The sequence below is a fragment of the Cetorhinus maximus genome, chromosome 15, assembly GCF_964194155.1.
Source record: "Cetorhinus maximus chromosome 15, sCetMax3.hap1.1, whole genome shotgun sequence".
NCBI lineage: Eukaryota > Metazoa > Chordata > Chondrichthyes > Lamniformes > Cetorhinidae > Cetorhinus > Cetorhinus maximus.
Genome location: NC_135893.1, coordinates 83652195 through 83672893, shown reverse-complemented (window position 1 = coordinate 83672893; position 20699 = coordinate 83652195). Strand labels below are relative to the sequence as shown.

The window sequence follows — 20699 nt, the reverse complement described above, 5'->3', positions numbered from 1 at the left end:
GTGCCGTAAGGTGGGATTAGAAATGGCACCTGGGTGTCCTTGGGCTGGCATGGACAAGATGGGCCGAATGGCCTCCTTCTGCACTGTAACTTTTCTGTGGTTCTAAGGAGTGAATTCTAGCAAATGAGTAATGAATTACCAAGGCAATTGCTCGAGATGTTTGGCTATTATTTCTTGCTGCCATTAGATAGTCCCCTTTTGTATTTCATTACTTCTAACAACCTGAATTGCAATACAATTGTTTATTATTTTGCATAACTTTTGAAAAACTCAAGTGGAAAATCTCAAAATCACACAAGATTGGTCAGGATGAAGCATTTAAAAACCCACAACTGGATTATAACGAGCCACATATGTCCCAGTCATCTGAGTATTTCAACATTAAGCCCCTGATCATTGGACCCCTCCATGTCAAAATGTTCAGTACTTCTGTATGTCAGTAAATGAATGTACACTAGTTTAAAAAAAATCAGTAATATGGATATCCCAAGACAGGCACAATAAGTTAGTATTGAAGGTCTTGAAAGAATGCATAGGAAAGTTCAGACAAAATGGTAGGCAAGTTCAAAACTTAGTTGAGGAAATTTTTATTTGGAAACATCAGAAATGTGACACCCAACACTGGGTGCACACCTTTTATGAGTAGGCATACATCTCACTACTGGAAACATTTACATGTGCCTCAGGATGTTAAAAACACAAGTAGAACTCACTCCAATACCAGTACACAAAAGTAGGACTATGATCAGATCCAATCTTTAACCAATTATTACATCCAGGGAGATCTGAGCAAATACAATTACTGACAGTGCAATAATCTACTATATCATGGGGACTCCAGAAATCTTGCTCCATAATAACAATGTATGAATATTTTAAATCTTTTATAAATAAAATCAAGTGAAAGAAATGAAAACATTACAATCCTAATTGAATCAGAGTGCTCCTCAACAGTAATATGGATTGGAAATTGCACATGTTTAGGAGCCACTGAACTCGGCTCTTAAAACCAATACAATTCAATATCTAAATACACACAGGACAGACAATCACTAACATACATTGCGCATTTACAAGAGATTGACTACCAAAGTGATACAACTGTACACATTCTGGAGTTAAGACCATTAGAATGACAGGGCTAAATGCTGTATTTGCAGGATTTATTTTGTGGAAAGGATCAGAGCAACAATCAGGCCATAAAGACCCAACACTTCGGCAAAAATGAGGATCAGGATCATCCCAACAAATAACCTTGGCTGCTGTGCAGTTCCTCGTACACCAGCATCACCTACTATGCCAATAGCAAAGCCGGCAGCAAGACCACTCAGACCCACGCTCAAACCAGCGCCCAGCTGAAGGAAGCTCCTGTAATATGAACATAAAAAATAGTTATATTCAAGTTGAGACACTTTCATGCCAATAAAGTTCCTCGTCCCTCAAAAAATCCTAGAAGGAATGTTGCAGAATTACATTATACTGCTCCAACTGTGGATAAACATCTAGATGTTAAAATAACATGGCATCTTTTGAGTGTTTTTCACAAATATCTACATTGCTATTCTAGAATCATCTTCCAACCTCCACATATAAACATCAGTCTAATTTAGAGAAAATACTATCCTCAAGACTTCCTGATCAAATATTTTTCCTTGTCAAAAAGAGCCAAGTCTGTATTGTAGCTCAGACAGTAAAATATTTAATATTTAATCACACTGAGTCAGAAAGAGAACTTCACTCTGTTATACATGTTGAGAAAACCATATCTTCGTGAACTGGATTTTTCTTTAATATGGAAAGGCATTGCATTATTTGGACATTTGGATGCTGAGCTGGACTTTTTTTTTAAAAGCAGTTCTTTGAACTGTCAGCAAGCATGCCTTTTCCAAGAAATCACCTGAACAGAATGATGCTTGAAGGCCAGCTGTTTTTGTTTTGAACAGCAATCACTAATTGATGTGGTGTGCATGAACGAGAAAGGGAGTTATACTTCCAGAGTACAATTGTGTTAACTAGTTCTTGCAACTGGTTTTAAAAATGTTTTATAATAGATCAGTTTATTGAAAGAAGCCCAATGAAAGTTTCTTTTATTCTAGGTCTAACGGCAGCGAAAGTAAAGAATTGGCATCTTGGTGAGTGTGGAGAGTGTGACCCGTGGAGTAGTGGAGCTAGATAAACTGTGTGCTCCTTTCATTCCGGTCGTAACAATGAGAATGAAGATCACACCTGGCAAAGTGTTGGGACTTAAGTCCCAAATCCAGATGGTAAATAATATATTGGGGTAAATATACACTTGAATACAAACCACACCTTGAAAAATATAGTAACTGATCAAAAGGCACCAAAAGATGATTTGGGCTTAATGGAGCCCCTAATAGGGAAGATCATCTGGAATATTGCAGAATTGATATGCACAGGGTTCCAGCTAGGCCAATGACAATTCCTCCAAGATGAACCCTTGGATACTGGACATAAACTTTAGGCTCCAATGAACAGCATTGATTGACTCAGGAGGTAAAGGTTAGTATCTTTAGCTTGTGTTGATGCCTGCCAGTATTGATGCCTTGGCTCCTGTTCAAATATTCCTGCTTGCACTACAGTCGTGTAAAGGATTGAATACCATGTGGATGGAGGAAGTAGCCTGTAAATGAAGGGATTTGTTACCCAATACCAACACTTGTCCATCTGGTTCAAGCCTTCCTCAAACTTAACTAAGGCAGAAATACACGTAGCTTCATCACAGCAGATAATATTGTACAAAAGCAAAAACTTATTTCCAGCACCAAAATGCTGGAAGCATTCAGATCAGACAAAATCTGAAGGGAAACAGTTAATGTTTCAGGTTGATGACCTTTTGTCAGAACTGGAAAAGGTTAGAAGTACTGAAGGCAGTGGTGGTAAAGGAGATGGAGAACAAGGGGAAGTCTGCTTTATGAATCATAGAATTGTTATAGCTGGCCATTCAGCCAGCCATGTCTGTGCCAGTTCTAAGTGCAACTCAGCCAGTTCCATTCTGCAGGCCTTTCCTGTGGTCCCACATTTCACGCTCTTCAGATAAAAACTCAACTCCCCTTTTGAAAGCCACAATTGAAACTAACTATACTCAGGTAGCACATTCTAAATCTTAGCCATAGAAAAAGTTCTCTCCTCATTTTGCCATCAAAATTTTGGCAATTCACCTCCAGTGAGAACCTCTGGTTCAACCCTTCCATTAATGTGAACGGTTTCTCCCCAACTACTCTGTCCAAACCCCTCATGACCTCTATCAAATCTCCACACAGAACAGGCCCATCTACTCACACAGCTCAAAAAAAGCAGTGGCAGTGCAAGGCAAAAGTTTGTAAAACAGCAAGCATCACCCCTGCTCCATTTTTAGCCAATTCTGGTAAAATTAGAGCCACAGTAGAGGTGATTAGAAGTCAAAGCTACTTCAGGCTGCAAAACCTATGAAATAGTTCAACCATATCTTCTGTCATTTCAAAATCAGAACCTGGACAACATGCTTGGGGTTTGAGAAAATATTAGATCTTCAGTAGAAACATCAAGTCAAAAAGCTCAGGGTGTCTCAAATTTTCCAATTGCCCAACACAAGGATAATTTGGATCAAACCTGAAACCACAATAGCATAATTGGTGTATTTAGCTAACAAATGGCCAGTGAGAACACTGCTGTATACAACCCCTCAGATCTGACATCTAGAAGGACAATGTTTGTAGGTGCAGAAATTCCTGTCTTTCTGCAATGTTCAGTGATAATTTGAGCACTTCCCTTCTCCAATTTGCATTGTGGAGCAACATGCCAACTTCATTTCATGCTAATCTACAGTATTTTTGTAAATATTTATGTGCACAGAGCATACCATGGCTGACAAAAGCAATTCAACCATATTTTTGTGGGTCAGAAAAAAAAAAAATTAAAATGCTGCTGCAGCTGCACAGTTGGTGTGAAGCACATCCAGGTCAACTCTGAAACTTCAAAGCAACATTGTCTAATTGAACCATGATCCTCAGTCTGTAAATCTATTTATGGAGAAACAGCACCATGCAATATTTCAGCAGTTGACAGCAACAAGGTACTTAAAACTGTTAGTTTAATCTATACCTCATAGCAACACAATCACATTTTTGTGGATAACATTATCTCTGCAATGCATTTTAAGACAAGGACCCATCACATGGCTAACTAGCACCAACTCAACACCTCATGAATTATCTTTTAGTTTCTAAAGTGAAGTGACAGCAGTGACATAATGGCTGTTTTACTTAAACGCCCAGCAAGAATCCTTGTCAAACAGGAAACTAGGGTTTTGAATTTAGCCTTTACACTTGACACATAGCAACTGAGTTGGAATGCAATGCTCAAAAAGCTACAATGATAATCATACTCCACCCTAAAAAAGTCACACTCCCATCCACACATACAAGTTATCTTCAGCATTTCCTCTTGCCTCTTGTGATATGGCAGTGTGAGGGAACTGAACTTCGTGGAATAACTGTCCTAATTTTAATTCATCCCAATCATTTAGAGCACACAGCAACAAGAATTTTACCATAATCATTAAGTATTAGTTATAAAAACATTCCAAAAGCTTCATCTGCTCTGCCTATCCTGTAACTTATACCCTTTGCTGGCCTTTCCTACACCATTATACAACTGCTGCAATTTTTATATATTAGATCATAATCTCAATGTTACATTTGTATCAAGCCCTTTTGAGAAACTATTATTTGTATATTTGTTTCTATTAAGCTGTGCACTGTTGGAAGCACAAGACAACCTGACTTCTGATACTTTGCAAAGTTTAACTATAACAAAATTAGTCTGAATAAGGAACACAATGGCTGCACTGACCCTTTACAGGGCCATTGCTTCCTTCACTGGTTCAGACACCTTGCACGTTTATGCCAGAAAAATCTCAAACTCAAGAAAAAAAATAACTCGACCACTTGCACATGTTACACAAGTGATAAATGAACCTCTCCACAAAAGCAAACAGAATTTCACTTGCTTGCAAAAATTGAAATTAAAACCAGAATTTTTGCTCAGTACCTCAGCACAGGCTTGATAAGCTAAGTGACTCCTTTGCTGCATTATTTTGATCCTATAATTATAGAAGCAGGCTGATCAGCAAAGCCAGCCATGTTAGCAATTGCCTTCCTTCGGTGGTGGTTTGTCAGGAGGAGCAGGGGGAAAAGAGTAAGGAGGAGGAGGAGGAATGCATCTTAGTATAAGATTAAAATAAAATCTCATTCAACATAAGATTTAGGTCAATCAACTGCAGTTGTGAAGGGATGGGAACAAACCTCATCATAGCACATTACCTCCTCATGCAGCACCCTGAAGAATAAAGATTTATTCTACTGCACAAATCCCAAAAACTACAGTGCTCCAATTGTGGAGCAAGATCTTACCAAGATTTCACACAAGATTCAGCATTAAATATTGACATGTTCTATACTACTTATCATAAAGTCCAATATTTTATTGACTGCAGCCTCAATTTGAGATGCCGAAACTTCTCCAAATCACTGTGCTCTCTACATTACCTAGCATCTCCACCAAACTTATTTAAAATTATGAATCAAAAATGTTCACATTAAGACATTGAATTCAATGTCACACTTTAGCCATTCCAGTATTTCAATATCCCCATTTACAATGCCTTTTGTTTTTTTAAAAAAAAAAATCACATTTGGATGCTGCTCATTCTAGCCCTCAATTCAAATCATTGTTGTACACGGTAAACAGAAGCAGCCCCAGAACCACCCTCATCTGAATTTATATTAGACTCACTTCTCTTCCCCCAATTCTACACCCTTAATCTTCAGTCTCCTGCATGGTACCTCAAAAGCTACAAAATCCATATACACAGCTACCATCTTCTCAAGGATCGGTTGTTAAACACAATTTTTCTTTTCTGGGAAAAAAGTGTTTTGCTTTTATTATTTTATTCAAATATTTAGCAAATTCATCTTTTAACAATACTTTCTTGCCACAGATAACTATCTGGCCTATAATTACCCAAATTAAATCTGTTGCAAGATCACCTTTCCTCCATTTACTGGAGTAGCATATAACACGGTACTGAGTTCACCAAACACAAGCAATTTCAATTTTGATTTGACATGTCAGGGAGGGCCCAAGTACTAGGTACATACCAAGTAGTTGTTGTGAAAACAGATCAACTACACTTATGCACTAAAATAACTCTGGCAAATGTCACAATGTTACTCAAGCTAAACAGATCACCCAGTAGACCCCCCATGAAATAAAAGGGACAGAAACTGCACGGATAAAAAATTGGTTGAGCGGCAAGAGAGTAGTGATGAATGGTGCAAGATTTTGGGATTCAGGGGCCACAGATACCCAAAATAGGCAGTTGACTAGTCATAAGTAATTTTAAGATGACTTATTAAGAAACAGTTTAGATATGATATTGACTAACTAGACAAAAGTATACAACCTATAACAGCTCATGACAACAGCATTCTGCTCTCTAGTCTGAGTGTTAGGAAACTCTTCCCTTGATCTCACAATCTTCCACCTCCTTCTCTGGTCCATCTTTCATCTGAAGGTGGCAGCTTCCCAATGAGCGTTGCCACGTCATCAGGACCCCTCACCAGTATACAGCCCCACCAGGACATGGCTATTGCCTGAATACTTGTTAACGTACCCTTTTTCTGGGGGCTGGTAGTTTACCCAGTGTCATCCATTCAAACTATCTGACTAATGGACACAGGACAGGTACTCAATGTCAGGGTAGTTACCCTCCCTCCCCACCTTGTGCATCACAGTGCTCAAGGTCAGCTATATAGTTCACATCACACCAAGGATCTTGGTCCTTTCTAAACACTTGATAGACAAGGGAGCACACAAGGTGCCATCCTAATAGTTTAGGTATGTCAACATGGCAGCCTGAACTAAGACTGTTTAGAGCTCAGTGTTTAGAAATCCTCTTTCCAGAGAGAAAAGATGCTGCTTAGCTAATCCCATAAAATGCAGGAAATGCCTGCTTACCCCCAATTTCTTACAATGGTCATTTTTCAGACTGGAATGGGTGTATATAGTGGGGTTCCCCAGCAGTCTGTTTCTTTTCTTGATCTATATTAATAATGACCTAGACTTGGGTGTACAGGGAACAACTCAACTTTGCAGATGACAAAACTTGTATCGTGAACTGTGGAAAGAATAGTGATAGGCTTCAAAAGGCCTTCAACAGGCTAGTGGCTTGGGCAAACAAGTAGATGATCAAATTTACTGCAGAAAAATGTGAAGTTATATATTTTGGTAGGGAGGAGGAGAGGCAATATAAAAAGGATACAATTATAATGGGAGTGCAGTTCAGGAGCAGAGGGATCTGTGGGTATATCTGCAGAAATAATTGAAGGTGGCAGGACAGGGTTGAGGAAAGCAGTTAATAAAGCATACCAGGTCCTGGGCAAAAGCAAGGAAGTTACGATAAACCTGTATAGAACACTGGTCCAGCTCTGGACATTACACTTTAGGAAGAATGTGAAGACATTATAGAGGGTGCATTAATGAGGATGGTTCCAGGGATGAGAAATGTCAGCTACACAGATAGACTGGAGAAGCTGGGACCAGAGGAGAACAAAGATTTGATAGGATCAGAGGAGATGGGGAGAAACTATCACCAGTGGAAGGATCAAGAACCAGAGGATAGTGATTTAAGGTGATTGGCAAAAGAAGCTAGACAGGAGGAAAAGCCTCTATGTAGAGAATGGTTTGGACATGGAAGGCACTGAGTGTGAAGTCACAGATTAAAAGAGAGGCCTACAAAAGAGAATTGGATCATTATCTGAAAATGAAATAATTGAAGGGTTACAGGGAAAAGACAAGGGAGTGGGGCTAGATGAGTCGCTCTTGCAGAGCACTGATACAGACACGACAGGTCTTTTGGTTGCAATTCTATGCTTTATGTTAGCAGTTAATTTGTTCAAGGACATTTCTCAGACAAAATTTTAAATAGATGAACTGGAAAAAAAAGTTAACCATCCTCATTTACAGCTATCAGACCATAAAGCAAAAACACCCAGTTGAGAGACTTACTTGAATAATGTTATCTTTTCTGTGAGCGAGTTGGCAATTAGTACTGCCACCACCAGTCCATAGATAGCAATGATACCCGCCATCACAACAGGAATGATGGATTTCATGATTAGCTCAGGCCTCATGACAGACATAGCAGCAATGCCTGTTCCACTCTTAGCAGTACCATATGCAGCACCTAGAGCTAAAAAGAGAAATCAGAAAGTCAGAACACTAAATCACCCAAATAATTATACTCTTACAGAACTGACTCCCAATGGACACCCTGGTCCACTCCTCCATCACCCCCTACACCTCTACCCCCTCCCACGGCACCTTCCCATGCAACTGCAGAAGGTGCAACACCTGCCCCTTTACTTCCCCCCGCCATCCAAGGGCCCAAACACTCCTTTCAAGTGAAGCAGCATTTCACTTGCACTTCTCTCAATTTAAACTACTACATTTGCTGCTCCCAATGCGGTTTCCTCTACATTGGAGACCAAACGCAGACTGGGTGACCGCTTTGCGGAACACCTTCGGTCTGTCCGCAAGCATGACCCAGACCTCCCTGTCGCTTGCCATTTCAACACACCACCCTGCTCTCATGCCCACATGTCTGTCCTTGGCCTGCTGCAATGTTCCAGTGAAGCTCAACGCAAACTGGAGGAACAGCACCTCATCTTCTGACTAGGCACTTTACAGCCTTCCAGACTGAATATTGAGCTCAACAACTTTAGATCATGAACTCTCTCCTCCATCCCCACCCCCTTTCTGATCCTCCTTTTTTCCAATAATTTATATAGATTTTTCTTTTCCCACCTATTTCCATTATTTTTAAATGTATTTCCATCCATTGTTTTATCTCTACCTTTTAGCCTATTTCGATCCCATCCCCCCCACCCCCACTAGGGCTATCTGTACCTTTGTCGTCCTTTCTACCCTTAATGTCACCATTATCACATTCCTTAGATAATATCACCACCGTCAACACCTCTTTGTCCTTTTGTCTATGACATCTTTTGGCAATCTCCACCTATCACTGGCCCTCTATCCAGCTCTACCTGTCCCACCCCACCTTGAACCAGCTTATATTTCACCCCTCTTCTGTTTTTCCTTAGTTCTGTTGAAGAATCGTACGGACTCGAAACATTAACTGTATTTCTCACCGCAGATGCTGTCAGACCTGCTGAGTTTTTCCAGGTATTTTTATTTTGTTCCCAAGAAATAGTATCCTTTACACTGCATGATACTGATTTAAACTCCCAAATGTACAAATTGATCTAGAGCTCTAACGTATACCCTTGAACAGATCAAACTGTTTATTAGCTGTAAACGGCTAGGTAAAAGTCAAGAGAACAGCAAGAAAATGGAAGCAGAGCAACCTGTGAAGCCCTCAGCTCCTGTAAATCAAGTCAGTGTACAGCTCACACCTTAAGCTCTACAATAAGGGATAGCAAAACAGGTGGCACTGTCAGTGACATAGGGGTCTGATTTTACCAGCTCACTCAGCTACTGCAAGTCACTGACTCCAAATTACCATCTGATTCTGTTAACGAGTCTTGCATCTCTTCTGCACAAAAATGAGAAACCCTCCAACATAGGTCAGTGAACTTTAAGGTGTCGATCTACTAGTTTCCAATTCCCCACAATTACAATTTTCCTTTTTGCAGACTAGGAATTCACAATTCTTTATTCCAGGAGTACTGGAACTTCCTGGGAGTTCTTAAATATTTTACCAAAATTCTCTAAGAATCTAGAGGCAACAGATAACATTGAAGTATGGATTTTTCACTTGGCTCACTAAAGAGATGTCGGAAAGCGTGGTAGAGGTAGAAAGCTTCATTGCATTTAAATACTTGCATATGCACTGGAGGTGCCATAACCTACAGAGGTACAGACCAAAAGCTGGAAAACGCTCTCAGCCAGGACAGAATGGGCTGAATGGCCTCCTTCTGTGCCCCATAATAGTTTATGTTTGAACTGTAGCCAAGATTATTAAATTAGTTGGCTGCAATAACAGCAGCCCCAACCTCGAGTATTGCTGCCCAACAGCTGCATGGCTGAAATTTACCTGCGACACCATGGCCAATGTAATCAGATTGAGCTTATTTTGGGTGTGACGTTTCAGCAATTCTATGCATGTGGCTGTGGTATGATTAAAGAAAATCTGCTTTTCGATATGAGAAACCACAATTGCGTTTGGCCTGCAAAGATTACATAATAAAGCAAGATACAACGATTATGCAAACTTTAGCCAGTGCTAACAAAACCACAGACTACTTAAATAAGCATTACCACACAAAGCTCAAATCTGAAAAAAGTCAATATGAAACAATTTACACAATTGCTCACTAATCACATATCTGCATCTTGCTGAAAGATGGACAACCAGTTTCCAGTGAAACTCTATTCCACTAGAAGTAACAAACTTCCTTCAAATCTTGTGGGGAAATAACTGAGACATTGGGCACAGGAAAAAAGGAGAATTTAGCTTTGATTAGAACACTCCCAATACAGAAATTAATGTTGATATTATGGCTGGCAATAGGTGGGGTGGCCACACTAGATTTGGGCAGTAGGATCAACTGGAGGGAACACTGCCCAAGTAACAAAACTGCATGACAACTAACATTTTCCCCAAGGTGAAGAGAATGAACATTAACACATAGTAATCAAGTATATGAATCCTAGTTACCCCCAATCACTGATTCAGTGGAAAGGACAGATTTAACAGACATCAATGCAGAGCAAAGCCTGGCTCTTTCCTGGTCTCTATAGTTATTAACGGAAGCAGAAAAAAATCCACATTGATTTAACACGGTATTATGCTATGCAATGTTCCTCTAGACATTTAAGGTTTTTAGAAAAACATTCAACACGTGAGTGACACTATATTCATTGCCCACCACTAGTGGCTTCAGAGGTGGTAGATAGGATGGGCCACTGTCTTGAACAAATTGTATTTGCAATGGAATTGCTTGCTTTCCCTGAAGGGGGGTCAACTAGTTTAGTTTTTAAACTAGCCCAGTAGCTTTAATGCTCACTCCTATTGGTGCCAGCCCACAAGCAACCAGATTCATTGAATTTAATTTCCTACCCTGCCATGGAGAGATTTGAGTTCAACCACTGGATTGGTAATCCAGTTCCACAGCCAGTTAAACTGACATACCCTACCTGTACATTGGACCAGAACATTATGAACTGTTTTGATCAGAAGATATTTGGCAGCCAGTGAATGAAATCAAGCACAATTCATGCCCTTGGGGGTAACCCTTTGCCAGATTGGACTTTGAGAAGTCTAATTAGCAGGACAGTTGAACATACAAAGGAGAATGGAATCAAAATATTTCACATCTATCTTTACTTAGAAAGAAAATTGCATATGAAAGGCCATATCCTCAAGAACAGTAATACACAGGTCATGTTGAGATTCAATTCAAAAAGAGTCTTAAAAAAACTCAAAAGGAAATGTTTATAACATTCATTGTGTTCCAGAACATAACAGGAGCTGGTGTTATCTACCTGGCACTTCAAATAGGGCTCAGCTGTTCAACAAGATCATGGAAATCCCCTGAACAACTACATTCCAGCCAATCTTCTTGTGACTTCTTTAAAAAATCCACCTTTCACTAAAGTGCACACTAGCCTGGATATTGTAGCCCTGTAGCTGACAACCCAAACCCCGGTTGGAACTTCAATACCTAGATGCATAGACCACTTTGTTTCAGAAATATTCTTTGCTACTGATCTGAATGTTCATCTCCAAAAATAGGATTGGAAGTACTGAAGTCAGAGAGATGTGCAGAATTCAGTTGTATTTGAGACAGGGGGAAAATGTAGCTCTTTTCAAAAAGCTTTGAAAATAGACAGACTAGTATCATAATGTAGAGGTATACTGCCAGATGGAAAATGGGTGCAAATGCAAACAAAGCTGTAAATGCGAGTGGACCATTCAACCTTGAGTTCATTCCACCATGATGCTATTTACCTGCCTTTGCCCCTTAAATAAAAATCTCAAAGCAGTTTTTCAGCCCATCAGGACAAATGAACAATACAAATGGGATGAGGATTTTATTCTTTATACTTGCACGTTAAACAAGTGGTTCACAAACTCAGCTATGTCATCATTCCAGCTTGCTGGATGTTCCATCCTTCCGCTTCTCTGTCACTGGGGCAGCTTTCAGTCATTCCTGCCCACTGGAAGTCCCTGTGCATGCTACCCTCCCACATTTAAAAAACACTTCAAAACTACATGTGCTTTGCTCTCCCTTGGAGGCGCCCTGGATCTTATGTTAAGGGCTCCATATGGGATCGTGATAATGTAATTGTTATCCAGCACTACAGCTATCTGGTAAATTGAGCTGGTACTAGAAAAAGAATACCATAAAGATGGTGGATTACAGTATAAACCCAGTTGGTTCATTAATTTTAAGGGAACTACCAGGGTGCTACAAGGTGATCCAGATGGACCTGGTGATTTTCATCTCAATTCCTATATTGTTATAAGTGGAAAGGGAGAGTCAACAAAACAATTGGCATAAAGGGCCCAAGAAACTGGTACTCTCCTGGAGGAAGGATTGAGCGATGTGGCAAGGCTGAAGGGCTGTGATGCACAAGAGGCAGGGTTGTTCAGGACCAGAAATAGCCATTGGCTGAAGATTCTTGCATTCATTTCCAAGTTTAGAAATTCTACTTTCAAGCAGAGATAAAGGAGCAGGAATAAGTTGCAGTAAGCAAGCTTAAAATCCAATATATAAGCAAAATCCAGACATTAGTGAAAATACTGCAATTACAGAGGCAGTTCTTATCCAATTGGGATTACTCAATCAATATAATCCAGCACACATCATGCCAATTTGTTGTAGGTGGAAATTTCCACTTACAAATTTAGTGAAGAAACAACCTGCTTCAACAAGTCACAACCTAAAGATAAAAGTTTTGCAACCAATAGAGCCTGCTAAAACAGCTTATGACAAGATTCTGACGTTTAGAGCAACAGTGCAAGTTTATCTAAACTGGGTAAAGTCACAAGGGACACATTACCTTTCCTTGTGAAGGTCAGGAGACAACCATCACAGAACTACGCACTCAAACGGTCAGTGTTACAATTGAGGTTTAAAACATTTTGGGACTGTAGCTTTAAATTTAGGGTAAATGGTCAGGGAGCCTGCAGAACAGGTCACATGACAGTAAGCCTGGATGGTTTGATTGTCAGAGATCAAAGGAAGGTTTAGATAGTTTTACTGAGAAGCTGCAAGGTATTTGTGTTTGGAGACAATGGCAGCAGTCTACATTTACAACATGTGCATGGAATCTCCCAAAGTCCCAGAAAGGTGCTGCAGGTTGCTGTAAACTGTCTATTTACTTCGAAGATGAAAGGGAGTTGGGGTCAAGAATGGCTAATCAGCATTTCTACCTAGATTTGAGGTTGGTGTGTTTCATAGGGAGAGGGCAGAGGAAGCTATTTTTGAGATCAAATTAGACTTCTCTACAGAAGAATGAATATCATAGACGACAGTTTTGTATGATCAGAGAAGGTAGCTTTGAGCTACCACAGCTGGATGCAAGAGGAAGATGGTCTCTAGTCAAAGACAGCTGCAGGATGCACCTCTGGGATACTTGTCTTGGCATGGCCAGGAGGAAGAATCATTGGGATAGGCTTTACTGCTGGTGGAAAATTTCAGAAACTGAAAACTGAGCAAAGGGCGTGGGGGACGTAATTCAAAATTACTAAATGAAACAGGGAAAATGTGAACCCATTGGAAGCTGGGAGTATTGTGAAGAATGTGATGTGTAATAAGTATATGGGGTACATAGCTGTCATTTAAAATATAACCAAAACCCATTTTTGTAGGTGGTTTAAGTGTTTTTAGTTATTCATTACAGTAAAAACTTAACAAACGTGTCATCCTTTTCAGCTATTAAATGGAAGCTTGAGTTTCTTTAGAAATTATTTGTCTCTACGAAGATTGCAACATCTGGTAAATGAGCATTTGGCGAATCATTGACCTTGGCCAAGCTGACGATAGTTAATATTTCAGTATAGTTACATTAAACATGAGGGGTAGTATCCAGAATGGACAACTTTTGTCTAAACCATTCAGGCTTTGTTTTATGTGCATGCTATGTTTGCAAACACCTTCACTTGCCAGCAAGAGAAAGAGTCTCTTTCAGTGTGCTGGTTTTGTTTGGAATTGCCACAATCTGCAGTACTGTCTTTGTTTCAGGACCGCTATCTCCCTTTCTACACAAACTATTTAAGACTGGATCAAGTGTACAGACCATTGATCTCCATTTGAAAAAATTAGATCTATTCCCTACCTGGAACCAACATGTTTCTAGCAGCTAGCATTGATTTCAGTAGCAAGTACTTCAATCAAATGCAATGTGCCATTCTAAACACGAGTTTCAAGATGGCTGTTCAACCTATTTCAGTATAGTAACAATATACATTCAGAATAAAATCAAACACTAGAAGAAACTGATGGGCAGAAGGAAAAGCCCCCTTTCTCCACTTCCTTCCATGTGCACATGCACACTTTTGTTCATTTACAGGATGTGGGTGTCGCCAACCAAGCCAGCATTTATTGCTCATCTCCAATTGGCCTCGAGGTGGTAGTGGCGAGGTGCCATCTTGAAATGCTGCAATATTTGTGTAGATACACCTAGTGCTTATGAGGGAACGCCAGGATTTTAACCCAGTGGCAGTGAAGGAATGGCAATGTATTTCTAACTTAGGATGGAGAGTGGCTTGGAGGTGGTGTTCCCATGTGTCTGCTGCCCTTGTCCTTCTAGATAGGGGCAGTCATGGGGTTTGGAAGGAGCCATGGTTTGCTCCAGGAGCAATGGTGAGTTTCTACAGTGCATCTTGTAGATGGTACATACTGCTGCCACTGTGCGTCAGTGGTGGTGGGAGTGAACGTTTGTTGACGGGTGCCAGTCAAGCAGGATGCTGTGTCTTGGACAGTGTCAGACGTGTGTTGTAGGAGCTGCACTCATCAAGGCAAGTGGGGAGTATTCCATCACGCTTCTGATTTGGGCCTTTTAGATGGTGGGCAGGCTTTGGGGAGTCAGGAACCGAGTTAGCTGCTGCAGGATTCCTAGCCTCTGACCTACCCTTGTAGCCACAGTATTTATAGAATTAGTCCAGTTAGGTTTCTGGTCAATGGCAGAACCCCCAGGATGTTGGATAGTGGGGGATTCAGTGACGGTAATGCCATTGAACGTCGTGGGACCAATGGTTAGTTTCTCTTGTTGGAGATGATCATTGCCTGGCACTTGTGGCGCAAATGTTACTTGTCACTTGTCAGCCCAAACCTGGATATTGTCCAGGTCTTGCTGCATTTGGACATGGACTGCTTCAGTATTTGAGGGGTTGCAAATGGTGAACGAATCAGCAAACATCCCCACTTCTGACCTTATGATGGAAGGTCATTGATGAAGCTGCTGAAGATGGTTGGGCCTAGGATACTACCTTGAGGAACTCTGCAGTGATGTCCTGGAACTGAGATGATTGACCTCCAAAACCACCACCTTCCTTTGTACTAGGTATGGCTCCAACCAGAGAATTTCCCCGATTCCTATTGATTCCTTTTTGCTAGGGCTCCTGATGCTGCACTGTTAAATGCTGCCTTGATGTGAAGAGCCGTCACTCTCACGTCACGAGTTCAGCTCTTTTGTCATGTTTGAACCATGGCTGTAATGAGGTCAGAAGCCAAGTGACCCTGGCAGAACCCAAACTGAGCAGTGAACAGGTTATTGCTAAGCAAGTGCCGCTTGATATCACTGTTGATGGACCCTCCCATTATTTTACTGATGATTGAGATTAGACTGATGGGGTGGTAATTGGCCAAGTAGATGCCAGTGTTGTAGCTGTACTGACAGCAGCTTGGCTAGGGGCACTGCAAGTTCTGGAGCACAAGTCTTCAGTGCTACTGCCAGGGCCCATAGCCTTTGCAGTATCCCGTGCCTTCAGCCATTACTCGATATCAGTGTCAAATTGGCATCTATGACGCTGGGGGCTTCCGAAGAGGCCATGGTGAATCATCCACTTGGCACTTCTGCCTGAAGATTGCTGTAAGTGCTTCAGCCTTATCTTTTGCGCTGATGTGCTGGACTCCACCATCGAGGATGGGGATATTTGTGGTGCCTCCTCCTCCAGTGAGTTGTTTAATCGCCACCACCATTTACAACTGGATGTGGCAGGATTGCAGAGCTTATATCTGATCCGTTGGTTGTGGAATTGCTTAGCTCTATCACTTGCTGCTTCGCATGCAAGTAGTCCTGTGTTGTAGCTTCACCAGGTTGACACCTCATGTTTAGGTATGCATGCTGCTCCTGGCACACCCTCCTGCACTGAACCAGGGTTGATCCCCTGGTTTGGTAGAGCCAGGCCATGAGGTTACAGATTGTGTTAAGAGTACAATTCTGCTGCTGTAGCTAGATCCATTCAAAATCTACACCATTTAGCAGAGTGGTAGTGCCAAACACAATGGAGGGTATCCTTAATGTGAAGACAGGACTTCATCTCCACAAGGTCACTCCTGCCATCACTTGTCATGGACAGATGCATCTGCGGCAGGTAGGTTGGTGAGGATGAGGTCAAGTATGTTTCTCCCTCTGGTTGGTTCCCTTGCCATCTGCTGCAGACTCAGTCCAACAGCTATGTCATTTACGACTCATCCGCTTAGTCTGTGGCGTTGCGACCGAGCCACTCTTGAAGGACACTGAAGTTCCCCACCCAGTGTACATTCTGTGCTCTTGTCACTCAGTGCTTCCTCCAAGTGATGTTCAACATGGAATACAATTCATCAGCTGAGGGCAGGGGATACATAGTAATCAGGAGGTTTCCTTGCCTACGTTTGACCTGATGCGATGAGACTTCATTGGGGCCAGGCTCTATGTTGAGGACTCCCTCCTGACTGTATACCACTGTGCCACCACCTCTGCTGGGTCTGTCCTGCTAGTGGGACAGGGCATACCCAGGGATGGCAATGGTGGTGTCTGGGACAGTCACTCATGAAATCATACCTCACAGGCAATGTCAGGATATTGCTTGACTAGTCTGAGACAGGTCTCCCAATTTTGACACCACCCCCCAGATGTTAGCAAGGAGAAATTAACATGGCTGGGTTTGCCAATGTTGTTTCCAGTGCCTAGGTCAATAAAAAGGTATGAAACCAGACATACTGACTGAGTGGCTTGTTATACCATTTCAGAGGGCATCTAAGAGTCAATCACATTGCTGCAGATCTGGAGTCACATGCAGGCCAGACCAGCTGACAACAGATTTCCTTCCCTAAACAATTAGTGAACCAGATGGATCTTTATGACACTCAATGGTTTCGTCGTCATCATTAGACCTTTAATTTCAGATTTTAAAAAAATTCCACCATCCTCTGCAGCGGGATTTGAACCCAGGGTCTCTGGATTACCAGTTCAGTGACAATACCACTATGTCACCACATGTATGTGTTTTTGTGGTGAGTGAGGGGGAAGGAGGGAGAGAGAGAGACATCAGCAGCAAGTGGAAGATAAAGAAAGGCAACCTGATAACTTACTGGGTTAGTGAGTCCATCTGGATTTTCCTCCTCTGTTCTGTGTGTGGGGTGGAAGAGGAGATGGCAGTAACTTTGGTGCCAAACAAGGTAGAATTCATTTGCTCATTCGTAACCTTCACTTTCTGGATGTTTACAGCCACTGTACTTCTGGTTACTTTGAAGATTTCAAACCCACTTCAAAAAGCACCATACATTAGTATGTAGAATCTCACATGAACAATGAAACAAACTAGGTCAAAGCAAGATTTACAAAATATTCTAAACTGCACATTGTAGAGCTATAAAACAGCAAGTCGAGGACCATTTCACTGATGGGCTGACAGTGAGAAGACAGACAAAACTAGTGATAAAGGATAAGGACCATACCACTAACATTCTATTGTGTGTCACCTAAAGTACTTTTGATATGGTTAAAGATCAGGTATGTCATTAGTCAAGCTCATAAGGCGTCTCATTTACACTTGGAAGCACAGGAACCCCGTCTCTGCAAGTGCAAGGAACGATGTTCAAGCCTTGCACCTTATTTGAATTACCCAGAAGCATGGAGAGCCTATAGTTTCCCCTCATTGCTTTCTCCATGGCAATGCTCAGCCAATCAGCACTCCTTTTCTCCTGTAGTATAAACTGTTCTGATCATTTGAAATTTGGCATTTTTGCATTTGTCCCGAGTGCAAGATGAAAAGCTTCAGCAACATGTCTCTCTTAGCAATATTCAAATTCTGTACTGAACGGCCATTTATATATGCCATTCACAGATCACGTGCAACACGAACAAGTATTGACTAAATACCTAAGTGAGGCGAGACTGCTGATAACAGGTTCAAAGCTAGTTACTATTAAACTATAACTCTCCTTAAGCGTACCAGTTTCCTCCCCTCCAGTTCTATTAGCTCTCATTTGAACATGGCATTCTCAGGAATGTTTTACAGATCTGTGCAAACCCAACCCAGTTTAAAGGTTATTTACTCATTTATGGAATTTACATTATTGCAACATAGTGAAAGATTAAAGCAAGTCAAGTGAGCAGATTGTCCATGACTCCAAGAACCAAACCAATAAGACACTAAAATAAAACCAAAAAATGTGGAAATACACAGGTCAACAGGCATTATAATAGCGCTTGCTCAGAAAGCCCCCTCCTACGTTTTTGGGCAAACCAATTTCAGTTCCTGCTGTAGAGAATTTACACCCGTGAACCCACATTGCAGCATCAAGCAAATCCCGATTTGAAAAAAAGCTAAACTGAAAATGATTCTCTAAAAAGACAATGACTTCACTATCAATTAATTTTCTTACAGCAATGCAAATCTGCCATTATCAAAACTAGATTATAGATTATTATTGGCTTGGGCAGCTATAAAGCTGTATATCTCACAAGTAGAGTTTCAGAGCAAAAAAATAATCATTTCAAGGTGGGATTATCCCAGACCCCAATCCATTGGAATTTATCATATTCCTAAAATTAAACTGCAATAACATTAAAATAAGCAACGAAAAAGGGGCCGTGCCTTTGTACTTTAAAAGGGCTGTGGGATAAAACTGATTTTTGAAAATGTAGAATGTCACCGCAATTTTGGAGACTTAAAGCGAAAGAACGTTGCAGTCCACGTACATACATTAGCACCCGCACCCCAAAGTCATATGATCGGCTCGGGACTGCCCGCTCCGGAATTTGCCGAACCCTTTCTTTTCCCTCCCCACCCCCACCCAACACCGCGATGCACCACGGAGTGCGCGAGCCAGACACACCCGAAAAGACAACTCCCGGTCGGCCGAAAACACCCGAACGCCGCCGATGTGGTGACGGAAAGAGCCGAAGCAGCTCGAGCGCCAACAGCTGGAGGACAATCGTTCACCTACGCAGGCGAGAGCGTCCGCCGCAAGAAACATCGTCAGCGGCGGCAAGCCCGTCCCTGGCAGAGGTGAATAGACATTAGATATAAATAAATAACACCCAGGCTCACTCGCGGCCATTTTATGCATAAATGCACACATAAAATAAAAAGCCGGTGAGCCAAGCCCCCACCGTTGACGGGGCTTTAATGGCGATTAGGCCAGACAGCAGCGACCGGTCTCCCCCTCCCTCTCGCCGGCGGTAGACGCCAGACTCACCGCTAAAAACCATGGCAGCCGAGGCGCCCATCACCGCGAAGAAGGGCGAGTATTCGGGAGCTTCGGCGGTGGACATCTTGTCAGCTACTCGTGCGGAACACTAACTACCGGTGATTTATATAAAGCGGGCGGCTTATCGCCTTGTTCCTTGCTGGTCTCTTTCCCCCCCTTGTATTTCTTTCTCTCCCTGTCCCCCGCTGCTGGTTCCTGAACACCGCCGCCCGTCACACAAGAGACAAGCTCCGCTCCTGTTCGATCCTAAATACAAACTACCGACAAAATGGCGGGGCGGGGAGAACCACGTGACCGCGCCCGGGGAACCTACCACTGCAGCCCTACAAATAGGGGGGGAGCCCACACTGCAATTCAATTTAAACTGGCTCTTTTATTTACCACTGAGAGATACGAGACTTTACACCTGATTGATACATTCATAAATATCCACTCAAGCCTTTCCTGCCTTTTATATTCTTGATGCAGTGGTTATCAGCGAGCCTGCTCTCCCCGTTTCCCCCTCTCCTTTGCCGCCGTGTTGGTTGTTACCGCTGCGGGCGGTTCTGTGAATCAGCTTGATGACTGAACAGGGCAGAAAGGGAGCTTCAAATGAAAGGATTTTCGCTGCACTGGACAATAAGTACAACATCACTGAACCTCTGATCATTCAAACCCTTTGTATTGTTTATATGTTGTCACCACAACTTGCATTCCTTGAAAGTGTTGAACATTTTTTTTGTCTGTAGAGTACATCAAACGTGGCATTTCATTCAATCATTTGCATTCAACGTTTGGCCAACACTGGTATCCACATATATGAATGTAATCTCTAGTTGACATTCAGGACACCTAAAGCACGGAAGTGGCCGAGAGTGTGTTACATTGCCTGAAGGGCTCACGATATTTTTATTGCAAGCTCAAGGTCATTTGTGTAACCCAAAGAGGTAGTGTGATGATTACAGTAAATGTTTTTATTGCATTGCTGCG

At 41.8% G+C, this 20699-nt stretch overlaps 1 protein-coding gene across 1 annotated transcript; it reads right to left on the bottom strand.

Annotated features, from left to right (window-relative positions):
* Positions 1 to 571: 571 nt before the first annotated feature.
* Positions 572 to 19990, bottom strand: atp6v0cb (ATPase H+ transporting V0 subunit cb). The gene is made up of 3 exons (XM_078558769.1): positions 19719 to 19990; positions 8068 to 8251; positions 572 to 1368 (listed from the first exon to the last, which is right to left on the bottom strand). The coding sequence occupies exons 1-3, from the start codon at positions 19792 to 19794 to the stop codon at positions 1164 to 1166; spliced, it is 465 nt and encodes a 154-aa protein (XP_078414895.1). The 5' UTR covers positions 19795 to 19990; the 3' UTR covers positions 572 to 1163.
* Between the last annotated feature and the right edge of the window lie 709 nt (positions 19991 to 20699).